The sequence below is a fragment of the Moschus berezovskii genome, chromosome 20 (genome assembly GCF_049115385.1).
Source record: "Moschus berezovskii isolate FMDL1 chromosome 20, NW_MosBer_1.0, whole genome shotgun sequence".
Lineage (NCBI taxonomy): Eukaryota > Metazoa > Chordata > Mammalia > Artiodactyla > Moschidae > Moschus > Moschus berezovskii.
In genome coordinates, this window is record NC_142479.1 from 60,392,651 (window position 1) to 60,413,641 (window position 20,991).

The following is a 20,991-nucleotide window of genomic DNA, read 5'->3' on the forward strand; positions in this document are numbered from 1 at the left end:
ATCGGGTCCGCTGTCCATGGAATTCTCCAGGCAAGAGTACTGGAGCGGGTTGCCATTCCCTTCTCCAGGAGATCTTCTAGACCCAGAAATCAAACCCAGGTCTCCTGCACTGCAGGTAGATTCTTTACCAACTGAGCTACTAGGGAAGCCCTTAGTAAGCCAGAGAGAAAGACAAATATTATATATGATACCACTTATATGCGGAATCTAAAAAATCATATAAATGAATCTATACACAAAACAGACTGACAGAAATAGGAAACAAATTTATGGTTACCAAAGGAGAAAGGGAAGGTGGGGAGGGGTAAATAGTAGTATGGGATTAACAGATATAAACTGCTATACATAAAACAGATAAGCAACAAGGATTTACTGCAGAACACAAGCAACTATATTCAATATCTTATAATAACCTATAATGGAAAATAATCTGGAAAAAAAATATACGTATAACTGGGTCACTTTGCTATACACCCGAAACTGACACAGTACTATAAATCAACTATATTTTAATTAAAAAAAAAAAGCAGGATACATCAAGCCCATTCACAAAGATTTGTGAAAGAGACTGTTTCAGTCCTGCAAATGGGAAAAAAGGATTCAAGCTGGAGGACAAAACTGACAGCAGGAAGTCCTCTGGGATGGATTCAACTCTCCTAGAGCCAGTTCTAGGGCACCTGGTGGGTGGAGGAGGAACGGGGGTGGTAGAGGGGAGAGGGACTCCACCTATCCCACAAAGCAGCCTGTCTCTGCAGGTGTGCTGGGACAAACCTCTGACACACATCCTTTTCCTAACATTTCAGGACAGGTTTCTACTTAAGCACAGTTGGGATTAAAGTATCCAAACATCAGAGTAATATTTGGTATACCCATAAAACTATGTTCAACAAAAGTAATTTATAACTGAAGAGAGAAACCATTCTATCACATTTATGACAAAAAGCATCTATCAGTCTTCTTTTGTTGAGACTCATATTTTAAGATGTATTATTTTAAAAACTTACTTTAAAACTAAATGCAAGTTAGCAGAGAGCCGAGGATCTGTAAACTGTGTTGTTCTGTTGTTATGGTCAACGAAATAAACTCTGCCTGTTGCTGTATTCCGGATCTCCCATCCAGGAGGCAACGGACCAAGCTCTTCACAATTGATGTTGCTAAGATCCCTGCAAAAACAAATATAAAATAAAAAATACCTCACTGCTGAGCCTGCTGAGCCAAGCAAGTGTAAATGACACAGAACAATTCCATGAAGTCTGAGAAAATGTATTGTTTCAGAAACTTGAGACGTTGAGCTGGAATCTTTAATTCCCAATAGTTTAACAAACTTGCTTATTCAAAACCCAATCCATAAATGGCTCAGAAACTTATCACACAGCCTACATTTTTAGTGAGTTCATTCCTGGGTTTTAATGTAATTCAGGTTTTAAATTAATATAAAAGCAATCACAACATTTGCCAACATAAACTATACTTCAATACTTGTCTGAAAAAAACACTGTTTTCCAAATGTCAGTGATATAAGGAATTAAATGTTTTCTAAAATTTCCCTTCAATTATTTCTTTCAGTTCAGTTCAGTTGCTCAGTCGTGTCTGACTCTTTGCAACCCCATGAATCACAGCACTCCAGGCCTCCCTGTCCATCACCAACTCCCAGAGTTCACTCAGACTCATGTCCATCAAGTCAGTGACGCCATCCAGCCATCTCATTCTCTGTCATCCCCATCTCCTCCCAACCCCAATCCCTCCTAGCATCAGACTCTTTTCCAGTGAGTCAACTCGTCGCATGAGGTGGCCAAAGCATTGGAGTTTCAGCTTTAGCATCAGTCCTTCCAATGAACACCCAGGATTGATCTCCTTTCTTTCTTTACCACGCCATAAAATCTGTGTAAATGTTCATTCCATGATTAATTTTAAGCTCTTCAATAAAGCAAAACTGGACATGTTACTAAAATTATGATCCTGAAAATAATTACAGCATATGTTTTAAAGGGTAACTGCTCCATTTTGAATTCTAAAAGCTATAAAGCTAGTGAATGGAGAATCAGTTTAAGATACCTTAGGAAGAATGTTCTAAGATTTACTGCTACGTAAAAAGAAGCGAAAGATTTTTAATGGAACAAAGACCCCTGTTATTATATCATATGCATGCTCACTCAGTCATATCTGATTTTGTGACCCCATGGACTGTAGCCCACCGGGCTCCTCTGTCCATAGAATTCTCCAGGCAAGAATACTGGAGTGGGTTGCCATTTCCTCCTCCAGGGGATCTTCCTGACCCAGGGACTGATCCATGTCTCCTGCATTTCTTGCATTGTCAGGCAGATTCTTTACCACTGAGCTACCTGGGAAGCCTGTTATTATGTCATACATTCTATTACATAGGACAAAGATTTATAGGACCTTAAAGAATGAAATAAAAGCAGCATATCTAATATAAATTTGAACTGTAGCCAATAATTATAATGACAAATCTCATCAAAATTATGTTTTAGAAGTTAAACTAGAAAAAAAGTTTTCCTGAAATTACCTCTTCTTGGCCAAAGTGAAAATACAATGATGGGCACCCCTAGATTTGTTGGAACAATGATTTCTGACTTGTGCTTACAGAAGCCCCAGAGATTTTTCTGCTTCAAAACAACTAAATATTAGAAAGAAGAAACTGTTTTGAGACACTGCTAATCTTCAAAAGAGGCAAGGGAAAAAGTTCCAAGAATCCGCCTCAATATTTTTTTTTTAAGTGAATTGAGCCGGAGCTGGTACCAGGTAGAGTTGGGGGCTGCCAGAGAGTAGTGATTAACTGGTAAACTCAGCCTCAGGCCAGCGGGAAGGTTGGAAAAGGAAATCTGGAACTTCCCCACTGAGAACTCAAAGGCAAGATGAAGTGATTCCAGGAAAAATTCCTCAATTCTCACTTTACGTTCACAGAACTCCAACCAATTAAAATCAAACTCACAATCAAAGCTCACCAAACACTTCAGAAAGGAATTCATGGTGACTGAGAGTCAGCAGAAACAAAACCATGGAATTAGATTCCCAAGTACTATCAGAGATCAAAAAGAATAGCTATGATATGCAATGTTAGAAAAAAATAATAAAAGGGAACAATTACAGAAACAAACTATCACTTAGAGATTAAGAATGAACAGATAGATTTTTTTTTAATGGAACTTTTAGAAATGAAAGGCAATCACTGCAATCAAAGAATGAATAATTCTTTTGCTATAATGCAACATCTGACCTTATATCATTTTATTCAGAATTTTATAGATTGACAATCATACATGGAAGAACTCTAAAGAATTGATAAGCATCAGCAAACTGTAAACACTCTATGTGGAACTGGGACGTGATTAAAGGAAGATGGTTTGGTATCAAGACTACACATCAGTATGCCAGAGTGAGTAACAAAGCATCATTAATCATTATTTTAAAGAGAAATACAAAACACTCTGCAATGGGACTTCTCAGGTAAATCGAAGTTTACTGGGCATCTTTAAATAAAGGCTGTCCCTTAGCAGCAGCAAAAGTGTCTGAGTTACACTATTTTATAAATGTCTCTGACTAGTAATAATATTTTAATAGAATCTAAATATTTATAGCCTGCTTCGATAAAATATCCTCCATACAAAAGACGTATTTATTAAAGGAACTCCCCAAACAAAAGATATATATTTTAAGATAACACCTTGGAGCAAAGAGACTAAAGAAACATAATCCAGAGAATTATTTCTTAAAGTTATTATTCAATACTCAATATGAAATATTCTTAAATCCTTATAGAAACCCCTTACTCATTAATGAAAAACTGACACTGTTTCCTTAGGAATAAGAACATATTGCCAACTGTGATGCCAAAATCTCTCTCAATTCCAACTGCTAATGCCGGCTTAACATACTACTCTTACAACAGGCAACTCAAGATCAACTTTCACAGTACTGTAAATTATTTAGTTTTGTTAAGAATCATTTTTCTTCTAAACATTTCCTTACAATGACTTTAATTTTATAGAAAAGTTCAATATTGACCTTCAACTTGATAAACAGAACCCAAAGCACTTCTTTTCATAACTTATGTAACAAAACTCTTATTTCTAAAAATTAGGCATTTGGATTTTTTTCAGTGAGCTTATTAATAAAACAAAAATTTCCTCTCCACTATTTTTTTTTAAATCAACAGCTTATATCATGAACACCCAGAAATAGCCACCTTGACACAATCATTAATGATAATACACTTCCTTGGCTGCCACTCTCAAAAGATTCTAATTAAGCTCTATCACAAGTAAAACATTTCGGAAATTCCCTGGCCGCTTAGGCAGTTTTCACTGCTGGGGCACAGGTTCAATCCCTGGTAGGGAAACTAAGATCCCACAAGCTTCAAAGCAAGGCCAAAAAAAAAAAGTAAAACATTTTCATTATAATAGCTTTATTTATAAATAAATAGAATATCAAAGCCATCCAAAATTAGCTTGTCACATCTGTTTTTAATTCAAAAACATGACTCTTGACAGAGCTCTGAGTACAAACTTTATGCAGAAAAAGATCTGACTCTCCATGGGACTTTTTTTTTTTGAGAGGAATGTTTCATTTAATATATAAAATATCCTCATCTTACAAAGGTATATGTGCAGCTTACAAAGTTGATTTAGAAACTCACTGAGAACTCAGCCTTTTTTTTTGCAGCTTCAACTGGACTGCTTGGCACTCTCCGTCTGTTCATTAGAAAATAATTCAAATAGCTAGTGGCTTAAAATGCATTATTTGATACTAAAATGTACTAGAAATTAAGTTAAACTACTAAATTGATTCTGTGTCATGTCATCTTCTTGAAGTTACAAGATAGCTGACATTTTGGTTGGTAAATGCATTCAACAATGCCTGCATTGCAAATATACAAGTTTTGGCATTTAAAATAAATTTAATTTCTTTTAATTGGGTTATTTCTCTTCTATTTTAAAACCTGAAGATTGATTATACTTCCGTTCCATTCCGTCGCTCAGTCGTGTCCGACTATTTGCGACCCCGTGGACTGTAGCCTACCAGGCTTCTCCGTCCATGGGATTCTCCAGGCAAGAATACTGGAGTGGGTTACTGTTTCCTTCTCCAGGGTATCTTCCCGACCCAGGGATCGAACCCGGGTCTTCCGCACTGGAGGCAGACGCTTTAACCTCTGAGCCACCAGGGAAGCCCTGATTATACTTACATAAAGCTAAAATAAACAAACCTTTAAAAAAAAGCCTAACCAGAAATAAAAATATCAATTTACTACCCTTAAGATAAATGTTTTTGTAAGGTTTCCATGTTTTCCCCAGGTCATTTTTCAAACTCTTAAAAGCCTCATGTTTCTGCCTTGATTTTTTTAAGGGGAAGGGGGAGAGGAACCAGGGTCTGGTTGGGGCGGGCAGGGCACAGGGATAGCCTTGCAGAGAAGTTAGAACTTTCAATTAAATGTCAAACTGAAAAAATGATCCGAAAGAGCCAAACTTTTACTATTTTAAGGAGTTAAAGATTAAATAATCAAATAAGTCCTCAGTGAAATGGATATTCAATGGTATGAAGGGTATTCAGAATATGTTCTTACCTAGGCACTCTTGGATCATGCCATGTGCTCACGCCAGTCTGAGTATGTAAGAAATACACCTGACCTTGTTGTGTTGTCCTCTGTTCTGTAAAATTAAGAAACACGAATGATAAGAACATTCAGAATGTCCAAATCAAAAACAGGTATAAACACTAGGACATGAATAGGTAAAATTTCCAAATTACCAATCCATTTTATTACAAAGCAACTGCCTTACTTGTTCTGAACTCAGAACACATTTTCTCCTGGAAACAATCTTATAAATGGTGCTGAGGGTCACAGGTCAGCTATCTAAAATATGGCTCAAATATTAAACATGTTGCAATGAAAAATAGAAAACAAGACTGTCACAGTACCAATAATTAAATGAAACAAACATGAAATTATCTTTTATTTGTCTTAAATGTAGAGACTAAGGGGAATAGAAGGGCTCAGAGGAAGAGGCCAGCCAACTCTGGGGAGATTCTCAGGGGATTTGTAGAAACTTTCAAAGAGTTAACAGCCTGGGAAAGCTTTTTAAATAATGCCTAATTTTATATAAAAACTTGTATTTTTTTCTTTCCCTGAGAGAAGTGTATTCTCAAGTCTACACTTGGACTCCAACTAAAGCAAAAACAATGGAATACAAGAGAGATACCCTATAGTCAAAAAATAGGCAACAATGAAAAAATAATCAAGTTAGAAAGAGAAAGACTAAAGGCAAGTGTGCCTACTGGAGAGAAAAGTCACAGGTAAAATTAAGTCAAAGCCTTTGGGAAGAGAGTGAGGAAGTCAGAAAATGGAATCTGTGCAAGGGTTTCTCTAATGGAGTTTCTTCAATGGCGGTTTTTGGTCTTTATTTATTTATGCTTTCCAGCAACAGAACTACTTAAAAAAAAAATCTAATGAAAAATTTCAATATATGAAACAATAAAACTATTGCTAATACTTGTTAGTATACATTTGTTCACAAACTTGTAATAAAAACCAATTTAAACTTTAAACTTTTTAAATTATAAAAGCAAAAATGTTTAAAACTGGTTCTGCATGACAGCTGCAATAATTTCAGCCTTGGAACTCACTTTTTACTCCTATGTTTCAGTTGTACAAAAAAAATTTTTAATTGAAATCACACAAATATAAAAGTATGACTACCCACACTCCAAGCCGCTTGCCTTATAATCGCAAAGAGAAATGGCAGGCAATACTAGATTGTAATGTCTGAACATTAAAAATGACTGCTAAATTTTACTAATTTTAACTTCTCATGAAATTTCATTTATTTCTTACAACAAATCTACATGGTTGGTACTAATATCTGTCCCTTTTTATATAAGATAAAACTGGAGGCTCAGAGAGGTTAAATAACGTACCCAGAGTCAAACAACTATTAATAACATGTGGCAAAGACAGGATTTGAACCCAGGTCTGCCTGTTTTCCAAGCTCCATGTGCTAATCTCTGTGCTTTAAGTTAACCTGTATGGCCTAGCACAATGAATGGGAAAAAAAATTTTTTTTAATTAAAGAGTTAAAATACTTTATAAAGTCAGAATGATGCATTTAAGTTTTAAAATATTCTAGAGTAAAAATAAGTTAGATCAGGCAATTCCCAATGTTGGTCACTAGGTGTCATGACCAGCCCACGAGCGGTTATCTAGAGGCTGTGAAAAGGGCAAGGGTGTTAGTAACTTGGTTAAGTTTTTAACAATAGTACAGTTGAGTTCACAAGATGAGATTAATTTAGGAAGTTCTGTCCTCAGCTACAAGAAGACTCATGTCATCTTTCACATGAAATTCTAAAATTTAGGAAATTATGTAAGATTATATTTTTATACAAACACAGAAGTGACTAGATCATTTACAATAACCCAATCACTCAGATAACTGCAAACTATAGACAGTACAAATATAATACATAAATACCATCACAAACATGCTATTTAAATTATTTCTAAATATGGATGTTTAGAAAATTACATTGCAGTTCTGACTTCAGACTGCCATTATCCAGAACACCAGCACCTGACTTTTCACAGTGCCTGTGTACAAAGCAGTCTCACACTGTTTCAGATTCTCCTCACAATACGTGTGTGAAAAGGAGAGGTACTGCTCATCTTGTTTCACTGTAATGGAGCTGAGGTTAAATGACTAGCCCAAAGTCAAACTGTTGCTAGTCTTCTATCACTTCAGAGACTTATCAGAGTTGGGGGGTTTTACATTTACTTTTATTTTCATGCAGAATTCCTAAACCCAGATTAATAACTACTTTAAAAGCTGATTTTCTGGCCTTCTTAGCAAGCTTAAGTCAGCAAAACACACTTTCTTTTTCCTCTGGTAGTTGTCATACCATAGCCTTCCGGTAGGTCTGGAGGAGTATGTAAATGTGTCCTGCTCATGTAATTTCTATGTCGTTGTGACCTGACTCTTCTCTCGGCCAGTCTGGGATCTGACGACTGTCCACACGTTGCACCATTTGTTCCACTAATTGGAGTGTTCTCATCAACAAAGCAGCTAAGAGGTCTGCCGGGACTAGAATATTCAGATGCCGGTCTATCAAAAAGTAACAAGGAAAAAAAACCTTACTCAACTCATATCAGAAATAGAGTTTTATAGACAATGTGTGTACTGCAGTAACAATCACTTCTAAGAAAACGTAATGATTAATACAAGCATGATGACTTCAAGAAACTCTAAATAAAAGCAAACCAGAAGTCTCAAAGCACCAAAGAAACCCAGGTGATAAACAGATTATCAATTATGGATTAAAATCACTTTGGTGGTGGTGGTTTAGTCACTCAGTCATGTCCGACTCATTGTGACCCCATGTACTGTAGCCCACCAGGCTTCTCTGTTCTTGGGATTCTCCAGGCAAGAATACTGTAGTGGGTTGCCATTTCCTCCTCCAGGGGATCTTCCCCACCCAGGAATCAAACCCAGCTATCCTGCACTGTAAGCAGATTCTTTACCATCTGAGCTACAAGGGAAGCCCTTACTAATCTTAATTACATTTTATATGAAATCTACATATACTTGCATATGTGTATGAGCACACAAAGCCCTACTTGGCTCAGCTACAGGCCACCTCAGACTTGCATTTCCATCATTCTCCCACGCTGCCTCTGCCACACTAACCCTCTTCCTCCTCCTCAAGTTTGCATGGTTGTTCTACCTTCAGTGCTGGAGAGTAGCCCTTCCTCCTATTTAGGATGATTTCTTCTCCTATTTTCTCTAGGCCAGACTCTTTTTTGTCATCCAAATCACAGCTTAAGCTTAAATGCTGCCTCTAAGAAGTCGTTCCTGACCGTCAGATCTACTCACCCAGGCATTTGATAGCACATCACCTTACTTCCTCAGCAGAGCAGTTAATTCTGGTATCTTCCTCATTTGCAACCCTGTTTCTGCCCGTCTTCTCCCACTAGAATATTTACTGAGAGAAGAGAGTGTGCCTAGTTGCCCACCGTATATATCCCCGTATCCAGAACAGTACTCAGCATATATGTAAGAGAAGCAGTTCAATAACTACTGAACGAACAAAGGAAAGAAGACAGTCTGTCCTTTCAGAGCTCCCAGTCTCTTCTAGGTCAACCAAACTAAGCGGACAATCGAGAGTTATTTTTTAAACTAACATTTACCATCAACTTTATACATGTGAAAATTAAAGTCAATTTTATCAGTTAAATGAGGAGGAAAGGGACTTCACTAAAACACTGACACAAGCACACATTTATTTACACTGAGATATGATAAAAATAGGTTCTTCTGACTTCAATATAATCCTTGACTGGTTAATACTAGAAACAAACTCTCAAATGAGCATTTTTTAAAATGGCAACATAAGCTAGGCTTTCATCCAAGAATCACAGTGTAATAGAGAAGACATAGTGATTCAATGAGTTAAGCAATTTAATCCCAATAAAAAAAAAGTAGGTATAGCTAATGAGAAGCATTCGATGTTCTTTGTCTGGGGTCATTCCTGTTCAGGGAGAAAAAAACAGTAGGGGGAGCAAAGCAAGCACTGAGTAAGTACAGGTGGCAAACCTTTTTCTTATTTTGAAAAGTAAAAAAAGGAAATCCAGCCACTTATCCAATTCATTTTCAGCTACTTAAAGAGCTTTCCTTGAAGCTTTCAAAAATTACCTTGCATCCCCCTGTCTTTACACATTAAGCTCCAGGAAGGCCTTTCCATATTATTCATTGTTATAGCACAGAGCCTAGCACACAACAATTTAGTAAATTCAATGATAGCTGTTACCACTATCCTGAACACTTTTCATCATGTTCCCCCTTACTTGGCTAAATCTTCATACTTTTCAGGATTTTTAGTTCAGAGATTCTCCTCCTTCAGTGTTTTCCTTTCCAAGTTCTACCATTCCCTTATCCCCGACTCTAAGTCAAGTGCCTCTCCAGATGGTCTCAGACCATCTGGTTCTTCTCTTGGTCACAGACCTTACTGGACACACTATAATCATCCCTTGATATGACTGAATAAATGGTGATCCCTGTACACATATTTTGTTACAGACATTCAATAATGGATTCAAAAAATTTAAGAGTCGCAGGAGTAAGATGACTTCTCAATGTATTCATTTAGCTCATTTAATAAATATTTACTCAATACCATCACAGGCCATGGACCTACAAAAACAGGATAACCTGCTAAGCAATCTTTATTAAAAATAATAAAGGCATCTGTTATATGATCTACTGATCTAGAGCAGTTTACACCAAGAAATCTGGTAAAGCTGACATATAAACAGAGGGTGACTTCAGGAGGGTAAATAGCACAGACTCTGGAAACAGACTCATATGTTCTCACCGTGTTGGGCGTTCCCACTGCGTAGTTCGTGTTATGTGGTTTAGGTACTGGATTCTTCCAGAGGCAGTTCGCCTTTCTTCCCAGCTTAAATAAAAATATTGAGAGATAAAGCAGTAATAGGAAGCCAGACATGGAGTGGTTTTGGTGCAAGCCAGAAGACATTTGTTGTTATGAATCAGCAACGACAAATTGAAAAAACAATACACAGAATACAGGAATTGTTTCAACTTATTTTACAACTGTACAATATGTCTTTTGGAATTCTGAAGCTTTTAAAATATATATTCTGAGGAGTGACTATTTCCCATCAGCCAAACTGAGAATTTTTCAATGATGTAAACAATGCTCAATTATTAATAATTAAACTAATTCTCTAGAATTTAGTAGGAGGGGGAAAAAGTCCATACTAAAAGTAAAGATTACATGTAATTTTTAAAAATTAAATGTAACTAGAAATGTATATAAAAATCTCTCCAAAGCATTTAGGCTACCCAAACTAATTTTTTAATCTTCGTATTTTTATTTTCTCTTATATATTTTCTATCAAAAGTTATGAATTTAAAAAATTTTAAGTATAGCTGACATACATTATATTAGTTTCAGGCATTCAACATAGTGGCTTGACATCTCCATACACTACACAATGATCACCAGGATAAGTCTTACATATAGCAAGTGCTTAATAAATAATTAGCTACTATTACTACTATTTGATTTTTTTCCCAGTCAAAACTCTTAAGTAAAACAAATGTAACGTATCTAATTCATTCATAATTAATTCACATCTTATTTTATGAATCTGTCGTGGTAAGATTCCTCACTAATTTTCTAAGTACAAGGAAAACCAGGACTCAGGAACTGATCAGCAAATTTCTATAGTATAAACACCAACTTATTGCTCATTATTTTAAGGATATTATCAATGAATTTAGCTTACCCATCTGGTAAATCATTATCAAACAAACGACTGCAGTCCACCACTTGTCCTCCTGTGCCTATTCGGTCTCTGGACTGAAGGCTTACTATTAAACAACAAAAACATCACTAAGAGTCACAGAACTAGAAAGAATTATTGCAATTTACAATACTGCTTTTTAAAAGATATCTGGCTTATTTGATTATTTTAATAGTTAAGAATGAACTCTTTAGTTTCTACTAAATTCTACAATTTCTTTGTCCATGAGATTTTTCCCTTTAAGGTTTTCTACCTTTTATCATGTTCATGGAGGAGAGTCTAACTCCTTTTCTTCCTATTATAATGTTGCAACATGAGTCCATGCTGCTGCTGTTAAGTCGCTTCAGTCGTGTCCGACTCTGTGTGACCCCATAGACGGCAGCCCACCAGGCTCCCCCATCCCTGGGATTCTCCAGGCAAGAACACTGGAGTGGGTTGCCATTTCCTTCTCCAATGCATGAAAGTGAAATCGCTCAGTCTCCGACTCTTAGCGACTCCATGGACTGCAACCCACCAGGCTCCTGCATCCATGAGAGTCTCCAGGCAAGAGTAAAGTCCATGAGTGCACTTGAAATATAACACATGAAAGGTATACTTGTGTATTTCACATTTTTGAGTTTTTAACTTCCTTTTCAATCTAAGAATGACAGGAATTATGAATAGTTTGGATATTTCCCTGATACCCACAATAGGGATTTTGTTATGATGCTACTCTGGCAACTCCCTAACCATGAACCTAATTCACTGCCTTCTAAATTTAAGTCTTTCAAGTACTTTCTGTAACTAAAACCTCTCTAACAGGTTCATATAATGCAATCTTTTTTTTTTTTTTTAAATATATTTTGGCCATGCCATACAGCATGTGGGATCTTAGTTTCCCAACCAGGGATTGAACCCATGCCTCTGCGCTGGAAGCATGGAATCTTAACCACTGGACCGCCAGGGAAGTCCCACATATAATGCAATCATTTTATGCTAAATTTTGCCCTATAATCAAATGGTAAGATTTCAATTGCATGTTTCCTTTTTAAGAAGCTTCAAAGGAGCCCATCTCAGTGTCCTATACCATTCTAGGTATCTTGAGCAATCTCAATCTATCAATTCTTAAGATAAGTCTCAGGAAATCTTATATAACGGGATCAATTCAAGATAACCCCACTAGTCCAGTAAGTGACTCTGAGTAACAGAACAATTTTTCCCTTTCTCCAATCAGTGCTGTACTGCTATTTCTCATCCTATTTTTTTCAGTTAGTAAAGATTATTTTAAAACCATTAAGTATTAAACTGGCTTTTCTTACTCAAAAACTAGTTTGAGAAGATCTTGATTTATCTCAAAAGTTTTACTGTATTTGTATAGTTTAAAAAAATTCCTAAAAAAAAAAATTCCTTCCTAAAGGATCAATAGTTCTTCACATTAGGAGCCTATTTTTTACATTATTTATATTTTGTTCCTTTTTTAAAAAATTAAGTTGGCCTGGACTCTGGATCCAGTATTCAAATAATTTTACATGACTTATTTAATTCACGCCAGTACAATGAAGCTACAAAAGCTACAGTTATAGTACTTTGATTTAAAAGGTATTCAGAGTTTGCTGTGCTAAGTTAAGTCGCTTAGTCGTGTCAGACTTCGAGTTTAGGTCAGCTTAAATGAAACCAAAATTCATATAATTTTCAGTTCCACACTTACCTACTATCTGTCCTCTAACTGTATCATTGTCATTTGGCCCAAGTTTGCATAGATCCAACCTCTGATCTATTTCAAATCGACAACAACAAAAGGAAAAAAAATAAGTTGGTATCAGAGATTCTAACATCTACAGAGTGATAGTAAATTTCTACAATCCATTGGAACTTGGACCAGTCATTTCAACAATTTTTAAGGTTTAATGATAAAACAAATGTTCAAAATTTTAACTGCACACATAATATTAATATAATGTCTCAACAAAAGTTTTGACAAACTCAGATTTCAAAAACCATAATACATGGTGCCAACAAGCAGTTATTTTTTCTCCAAAAATTTCGAAACACTTTAGTCTAAATCTTCACTTGCCACTTAATAGTTTGGTTCTTAAGCAATTTACCCCTAAGCTTGATTTTTTTCAGGTATAATTATAGTACTTACCACATATTAAGGATTAAATCAGATAGTTATGTAAAACTCTCAGCACAGTACCTGGCACTAAGTACCCAAAAATGTTAGTTGTCATTATTTTTATCTAACCATTTCAAATAACCCCCTGCCCCAACACACAACATAAATATTAATAAGAGAGCAACTATAAACTAACAAAAGGGTTTGAGCTGGTTCTGGTACTAATCACTTAGAAGCAACTCACTTCTTCTCTCATGTCTCATCTATAACAACAGACATGACACTGGCCTGACAAGTTACAGTAAGGAACAATGTCAACCACTGCATGTTGGTTTTACTTTAATTATAGCACTTATAACTGAATTCTTAACATATTTCACTTCTTTTGAAAAAGTCAACAAAATAAATTTAGACCAGTAATTTTTATCAATGTTTCAAATATACAGGGGAAGTTAGCTTTCGGACCCCTGTCTCCCCCATCAAAATATACATATTTAAATTTGTATATTTAAATTTTTAAGAGCACTCATTATCTACTTACAACCAGTGTCTTTGAGGCGGTTGATGGCATTGGAAAGAAGACGAACACAACCAAGAAATCCAGCACCTTGTTTTTTATGGATCTTCTTGTGATTCCATACACTGATCGTAACCGAATCAGACTTTCCAATATACCTAAAAAAACCAAAATGACTGCATGAGTAACTTGGCAACTATGAGTAGTTAATATAAAAGTTTTCTTTCCTTTTTGTTTTAGTCCAAAGTCACAAATGTTTAGAATATGGCTAGATAGCACAAAATATGTTTGAATTCAATCTATCCACAGGGCTGAATTCTTTTTTAAAAAAGCTCAAAAGTATAGTCTAAAAAGAATTTTTAATATATTCTTTAACACATTTGCCACTTTCAGATTGAGTAACAATTTTTGTTAATAAAAGAAACTATTTTAGTAGCTAGTGTCACAGAACTCTGTGGAAGTTTATGATTATTTCTTTCCAAAAACAAAAATCTCAGAAGAACTTTTATCACAGTCACATTTTAAATATACTTCAATGACATGACCTATTACCTCAGCGAATACTCAGTTAATTTTCAAGGGGCATTGTCAAGGCTGACAGACCAAAAATCTGACATACCTGTTATGTTTTAAAATGCTGTAGAACAAAAGCTGATTGTAACGCTTTTCCCCTGCTTCTTTCCTGTATGCAGGCCTTGAGCGAGCAGGATTCTTGCAGATTTCACTTCACTGCCTGCAGACAAGCAGAGCAGGGAAAAGCGTTACTACACTTGTCTGTGCAAACACCTGGAAGTGTGGAGAAGCTCTACCACAGCCAATTGTTAACATGGTGTCATCCCATGCGAAAATACAATAAAATAATTATATCAGTAGAACCCTAAATTTCAATGACTCTAAGAGGTCAAATTTTTGGTCCAGCAACCTTGACCTTAAAGTGTCATTCAGTAAAGCAGTAATATCAGAAAAATTCACCTGGTACATAAAAAAAATACCTATACCACTTAAGTAAGGTAATGAGTAACATGAAATGAGTAACATGAAAGGCACACTTGAGGTCTTGGATCCAGCTGTGTTAAAGCATGCCTACCCTCCTTTTAATTACGCAAGCTTTTCTTTTACATTTTTTACTTTATACTGGAGTATATTTACAATGTTGTGTTGGTTTCAGATGTACATCAAAGTGAATCAGCTATACATATACTCATTCTTTTTCACATTCTTTTCCCATATAGGTTATTATAGAATATTGAGTTGAGCTCCTTGTGTTGCACAATAGGTCCCTGTTGAGTATCTATTTTATATATACTGGTGTGTATATGTTTCATTATGCAAGCCAACACTTTTCAAAAATGAAGCCAATTTGAATTTCATTTCTGTGGCTTATGAAAAAATCTGGACTAAAATATCATTCAGTACGCATGTATCAATTTTCAAATAAACCTAAACAGAGCTTATCCGGTAACTATGTACCTCCATGATATGTAAAAATTCTAGAATCAGAATCAACTATTAACCAGATAAATCACCCCAAACCAAACATTAAAAAAAAAAAAAAAATCACACTAAAGTCAGTGTCCCAGCTGGCAAGCCTGATACACAGGTATGCTAAAATACCAGTTCCTTGAGGCCTGAAAGCCTACCCCTCCACTGGCTTAAGCATCCTGTTGGGAGGCTGGATATCAAAGCCCAGAGAGACCTTGGAACATATATGGAAAACAGGAAAGCTTCTGTCAGCCTGTATCCTTGAATGACTGTCTCTGAGACTCCCTGAAACAAGACTATTGTTGTCACCAAGCCCTGAAATATTTCCAAACTGTAAGCCTAATATACTCCAATGGTGATGATGAGGCTGAAACAGAAGGAGTAGTGAAAAGCGAAAACCTGCTGTTAAAAGGAATGGAAAGTGTAAACCAACAAGTCAGTTTAAAAAAGTAAATAAAAGGGATGGAAAGACCTCCTGAATCCCTTCCCCAATCCAGTTCATCCTCAACCGTAGCAGCACTCAGAGACACTAGGCACAGCTGAGGGAGGTGGTGAAATTCTATAATAAAAACAGGGTATTCAGAGAAGGGGTTAATCTAGTGAATGGAGAGACCTCCTAGCATCCTTAAGTCTTTCAGATCCAAGAACCCTTTCAGATCAAGAATACAGCCCCCAGGAAGGAGAAGGAAGAACTCTGTGCAGAAAATGTCACAGTTACTCCTGACTACCCTACCAAGCAGGCCAGCACTACCCATGGGCAGAGAGTGTCCAATCAATAATTAAGTGCCTATCCTTGAATATAAAAAGACAGGAAACCAAATCAAACTAACAGAAAAGAAAAAAAAAAGAAACCTGAGCAGAGAGAGGTTACACAATAGAAGAAAACTACAATTATAAAACTTCTCTCATTAAAGAAGATATTGCTTCCAGGAAATAAGAGTAAGTTATGAAAAAGAAACAGTGAGAAAGCAAAATGATATTGGAAATTAAAAACTGGAGAGCAGAAATTACATTAAATGGGAATGCTGGGAAAAACAGCCAAAATATTTTGATGTGGACTTTAATTTTTTACTAGAACAGAATTTTTTATTATAACTTTTTTTTTAATATGGGAGATAAAAGACAGGACATCTAAATCATAATCAATTTGGGAGAGGTACCATCCAAATAACAGGAGTTCCAGAAAAGGAAAAAGAAAGAAATACAATGGAGGAGAGGGAATCATCTATAGATCATTAAATAAACAGAAAAGTTTCCCATAACTGAAGAGTCTAAGTATCCAGATTAAAATCACAGTAAATATTTAGCACTATATTTCAAATATACTGTAGGAGAGTTTGTGAAGTGCTCAATGAGACAGACGGAAAACTAAACAAATGGTAAAGTTAGACAGCTATTAATTTCATAAAAATAAAAAGGTGCCCAGAAAGAAAATACAATCATTGTACACCACATGACTCAGTCATGAATATTTTACATGATCATAATAGCATAAACAAAGAACAATATGATTTAAACAAAAAGGTTCAAATAACTATATATAGGAGGACTGGGAGAAGGAAAAGGGCATATGGATGCTGTAGGAATGGGGTGAGAGAGATCAGCTGTAAAAGCTAAATGATCTGATATGGTAGAAAAACTTAAAATAATACCTAATACTAAATAAATATATATTTACATTAAATGCTATAAATAAGCACGATACCTAGAAGTAGAAAATTTTACAACAGCCAAAGTTAAACAGTTACCTTGAGAATTAGAATCAGGAATAAGAATTTTCCCATTAAAAGCCCTACAGTATCATCTGCCTTTTTAAAAACGGTACATATGCTACTATGATTAAAATAAATTTTAGAAGAAATCATCCATATAAGAAACAAAGAGAATGCCTATGTGTGTACTCCAATGTTGATTTCTGATTTTATATTTACAACTGACCAAACCAGATCAAACCAGTCAATCTTAAAGGAAATCAACCCTGAATACTCAGAACTGATGCTGAAGCTGAAGCTCCAATACTTTGGGCACCTGATGCAAACAGCCAACTCATTGGAAAAGACCCTGATTCTGAGAAAGATTGAAGGCAGAAGAAGAGGATGACAGAAGATGAGATGACTTGATGGCATTGCCAATGTAACAGACATGAACTTGGACAAACTTCAGGAGATGGTAAGGTACAGGGAAGCCTGGCATGCTGCAGTCCATGGGATTACAAAGAGTTGGACCTGACTTGGCGACTGAACAAACTGACCTAAAATGCTTTATGTGACCGAAAAAGGGGGGGAGGGCCTGCACTTTACTGTGTATACATTTTGTTCTTCATAGGTTTATTAAGGACCCATCATCTTCACACAAGGTTTTGCATCCCTCTGTGACAAATTACACCATGATCAAACTCATATCATATTCAGTGATTCTTTTCAAAGACTATATCAAATAATATCGAGTCTATGTTTTTTTATTTCAAATAAACCATTTAAACCTACAGGTCATAATGCTGATTCCATTTTGGATCGAGTGTATTCTTCACAGTATCTGTAGAATGGCACTGCCCAGATCCATCAACCACCACCTTAGCAAATGGATCAGGAAGCCCTGTGGGGGGCGGGGGGAAAAAAGGGAGGGTTTAAAGAACATTTTGACAAGAAGATTAATTATATAAAGACTAACATTTGCTACAAAAGATATATTCGATTCTTTATAAAAAGTTTAACATTAAGCTACAAATGAAAAGTGGTCCATTTTAAAACTAAGATTAAAGCTAATTCTACATTAAGTATCAAAACCTACATTTTTTTTCTTGCTCCTGTATGGAACACTCTCACTTAAACTACCAAAGTCTAGAGATTCTCTTACAATGTAGAAGTCTTCATTCATCTTTACCAGTCCTTTAACCCCCGAGGAGTGAATGCTTAAAACATACCTGGCACTCTCAGAGCTTTCCCAAGATCTCCCTTAGTAGCTCAGTTAAAGAAAGAGGTTACTGCAAGTTTTCACACGGGAATACAGGCTACCAAGAAATCAAATTAGCCATAAAGTTTTTTACTGAATAACTACCATGAGTGATGAGAAACTGAAACAAAAAATTTAACACCCTGCCTTAAAAGAGCTTCCTATCTGAGAATATTAAAACACCATACATTATAAACAAAACAATCCCAAGAATAAGCAAGTTTTTGACCATACTAATTATAAAGAAAACACTTATAATACCATGTCAGGCACTACTCTAAATGTTTTATGTATATTAAACCTCTTAATCTTCAAAATCACTCTATGGAGTGAATAAATACTACTATCTCTATTTTACTGATGAGGAAACTGAGGCACAAAGGGGTTAATTAACTAGCCTAAGGTCACACAGTAGTAGGTGGAGAGCCAGGGTCTGAAGTGTAGGCTCTTAAACCCACGCACACACAGTCTGGTTCTTAACTTTATGCTCTTAATCATTTACACTATATCATACCTCTCATTTGCTACCTGGTTCAACAGTGAGTACAAGAGCTCAGAAAAGCAGAACAATCTGAGTCGGAACAGTTAGAGAAAGGTTCCCCACACTACCCGCCTTTTTGAGGGGATGGGATTCCTCTGGGGTTTAAAGAACAAACAGAAGGAGCACCAAGGAGGGTATAACAATACTTGAAGGGCTTTGAGCAATCTAATAACAGACTTTGTGCTAAAGTGTAAAAAGTAAATACCACTGGAGAGATTAGACTGATAGTAAGAAAGGCTTAAAAGTCAGAAAATAAAGGCTTGGAATGACTTAAGTGGAAAAGAGGGAGCCTTAGATATTTGAGCATCGCTGTAAAAATACTGTCACATCTGTCTACTAGTGGTATCCAGTGAAGGAAAGATTAAAGGTACAGAGAAGCTGCTCTAACTTTCACACAGTAGGATGAGCAGAATTTTAAAATTCAGGGGAAGAAGGTGGAACTAAACAACATGTTAGAGACCAAAACAATTCAGGTGTTAGGCATATTGGGATAGCGTAGATTTCCCAGAAACAGTTGAAAATACTAAAAAGAAATACTGGTGTTGATAATTGCAGAAACTTTGTACCTTGATAACTATGCTAATTTTTTAAGTCAAGATACTAATCTGCAAACATTCAAGGCCAGACAGAAATCATCTAGCCAGTTCCTCAATTCTATGATTCTGTGATATAGCAACTTCAAATAAGATAAAACTAATAATTAACAGTATTAAGTATTCAATAAAACCTTGGCAAGTGAGGGTATCAATCTATTTATATATTTCTTGCAGTTTAGCACTATTTATATTAGTATTTCAATAAAACCTAACCATTTGTAAATGCGTCTAATGGAAGAATACCTTCCCCTCTACTTGCAATAATATTAAATTTTATAATCCATTTTATCTGGTTCTTTTGATTCTACTATCTAAACAAACATATAAGTGTATGTTTCTAAGTAAAAACAAAATCAAAAATATCACATTTCTAGCTTTCCCTTTAGATGGTGCTTAACTAGTTAAAGAATCAAGACTGAGAAAAACAACTTTTTCCACACATAAGTCAGTAGGTGTGGCTTCTAGATCCTTATTTAAGTATGAAAGTCTGAATCTCATCTTCTTGTGTTCCCTTCTGTTATATAATGCAAAATACAAGCTCTTTTCCCTAACAAAAAAATACCTGGGTTTCAACTTATCTGATTACATTATCCTACAAGAATTTAACGTAAATCAAGTTCCCCTAATGCAGTCAGAAGATTAAGTTTTCACAAGTTAGTGAGACCTCTAGTGGTAAATATAAAGTGGCTATTTTCTATCTTGCAGCCATGAAATTAAAAGACGCTTACTCCTTGGAAGGAAAGTTATGACCAACCTTGATAGTATATTAAAAAGCAGAGACATTACTTTGCAAACAAAGGTCCGTCTAGTCAAGGCTATGGTTTTTCCCGTGGTCATGTATGGATGTGAGAGTTGGACTGTGAAGAAAGCTGATCGCTGAAGAATTGATGCTTTTGAACTGTGGTGCTGGAGGAGACTCTTGAGAGTCCATTGTACTGCAAGGAGATCCAACCAGTCCATTCTAAAGGAGATCAATCCTGGGTGTTCATTAGAAGGACTGATGCTAAAGCTGAAACTGCAATACTTTGGCCACCTCATGTGACGAGTTGACTCACTGGAAAAGACTCTGATGCTGGGAAAGGTTGGGGGCGGGAGGAGAAGGGGACGACAGAGAATGAGATGGCTGCATGGCATCACCAACTCTGTGGACATGAGTTTGAGTGAACTCCGGGAGTTAGTGATGGACAGGGAGGCCTGGCGTGCTGTGATTCATGGGGTCGCGGAGAGTTGGACACGACTGAGCGACTGAACTGAACTGAACTGAATATTCCATGCCCTGGAGAAGGGAATGGCTAACCCACTCCAGTATTCTTGCCTGGAGAATACCATGGACAGAGGACAGCTGTGTCCATGGGGTCACAAAGAATCGGACACAACGGAGTGACTTTAATATTCCATTGTATACATGTAGAGGCCAAAACAATATTAAAGCAATTATCCTCCAATTAAAAAAGAGGAAAAAAAGACAGTAACAAC

The 20,991-nt window shown here is 36.0% G+C and overlaps 1 protein-coding gene across 1 annotated transcript in view; it reads right to left on the minus strand.

Moving 5' to 3' along the window:
* The window catches only part of SMURF2 (SMAD specific E3 ubiquitin protein ligase 2), a 110,624-nt gene that overhangs the window by 21,258 nt on the left and 68,375 nt on the right, over positions 1 to 20,991 (minus strand). Inside the window, exons 3-10 of the mRNA XM_055408224.2 lie at positions 17,913 to 18,021; positions 13,969 to 14,102; positions 13,020 to 13,085; positions 11,315 to 11,399; positions 10,378 to 10,461; positions 7,909 to 8,111; positions 5,582 to 5,666; positions 1,005 to 1,163 (exon numbers count right to left, since the gene is read on the minus strand). Of these exons, the coding sequence (XP_055264199.1) occupies positions 1,005 to 1,163; positions 5,582 to 5,666; positions 7,909 to 8,111; positions 10,378 to 10,461; positions 11,315 to 11,399; positions 13,020 to 13,085; positions 13,969 to 14,102; positions 17,913 to 18,021 (925 nt within the window). The remainder of the gene's footprint in view (positions 1 to 1,004; positions 1,164 to 5,581; positions 5,667 to 7,908; positions 8,112 to 10,377; positions 10,462 to 11,314; positions 11,400 to 13,019; positions 13,086 to 13,968; positions 14,103 to 17,912; positions 18,022 to 20,991) is intronic.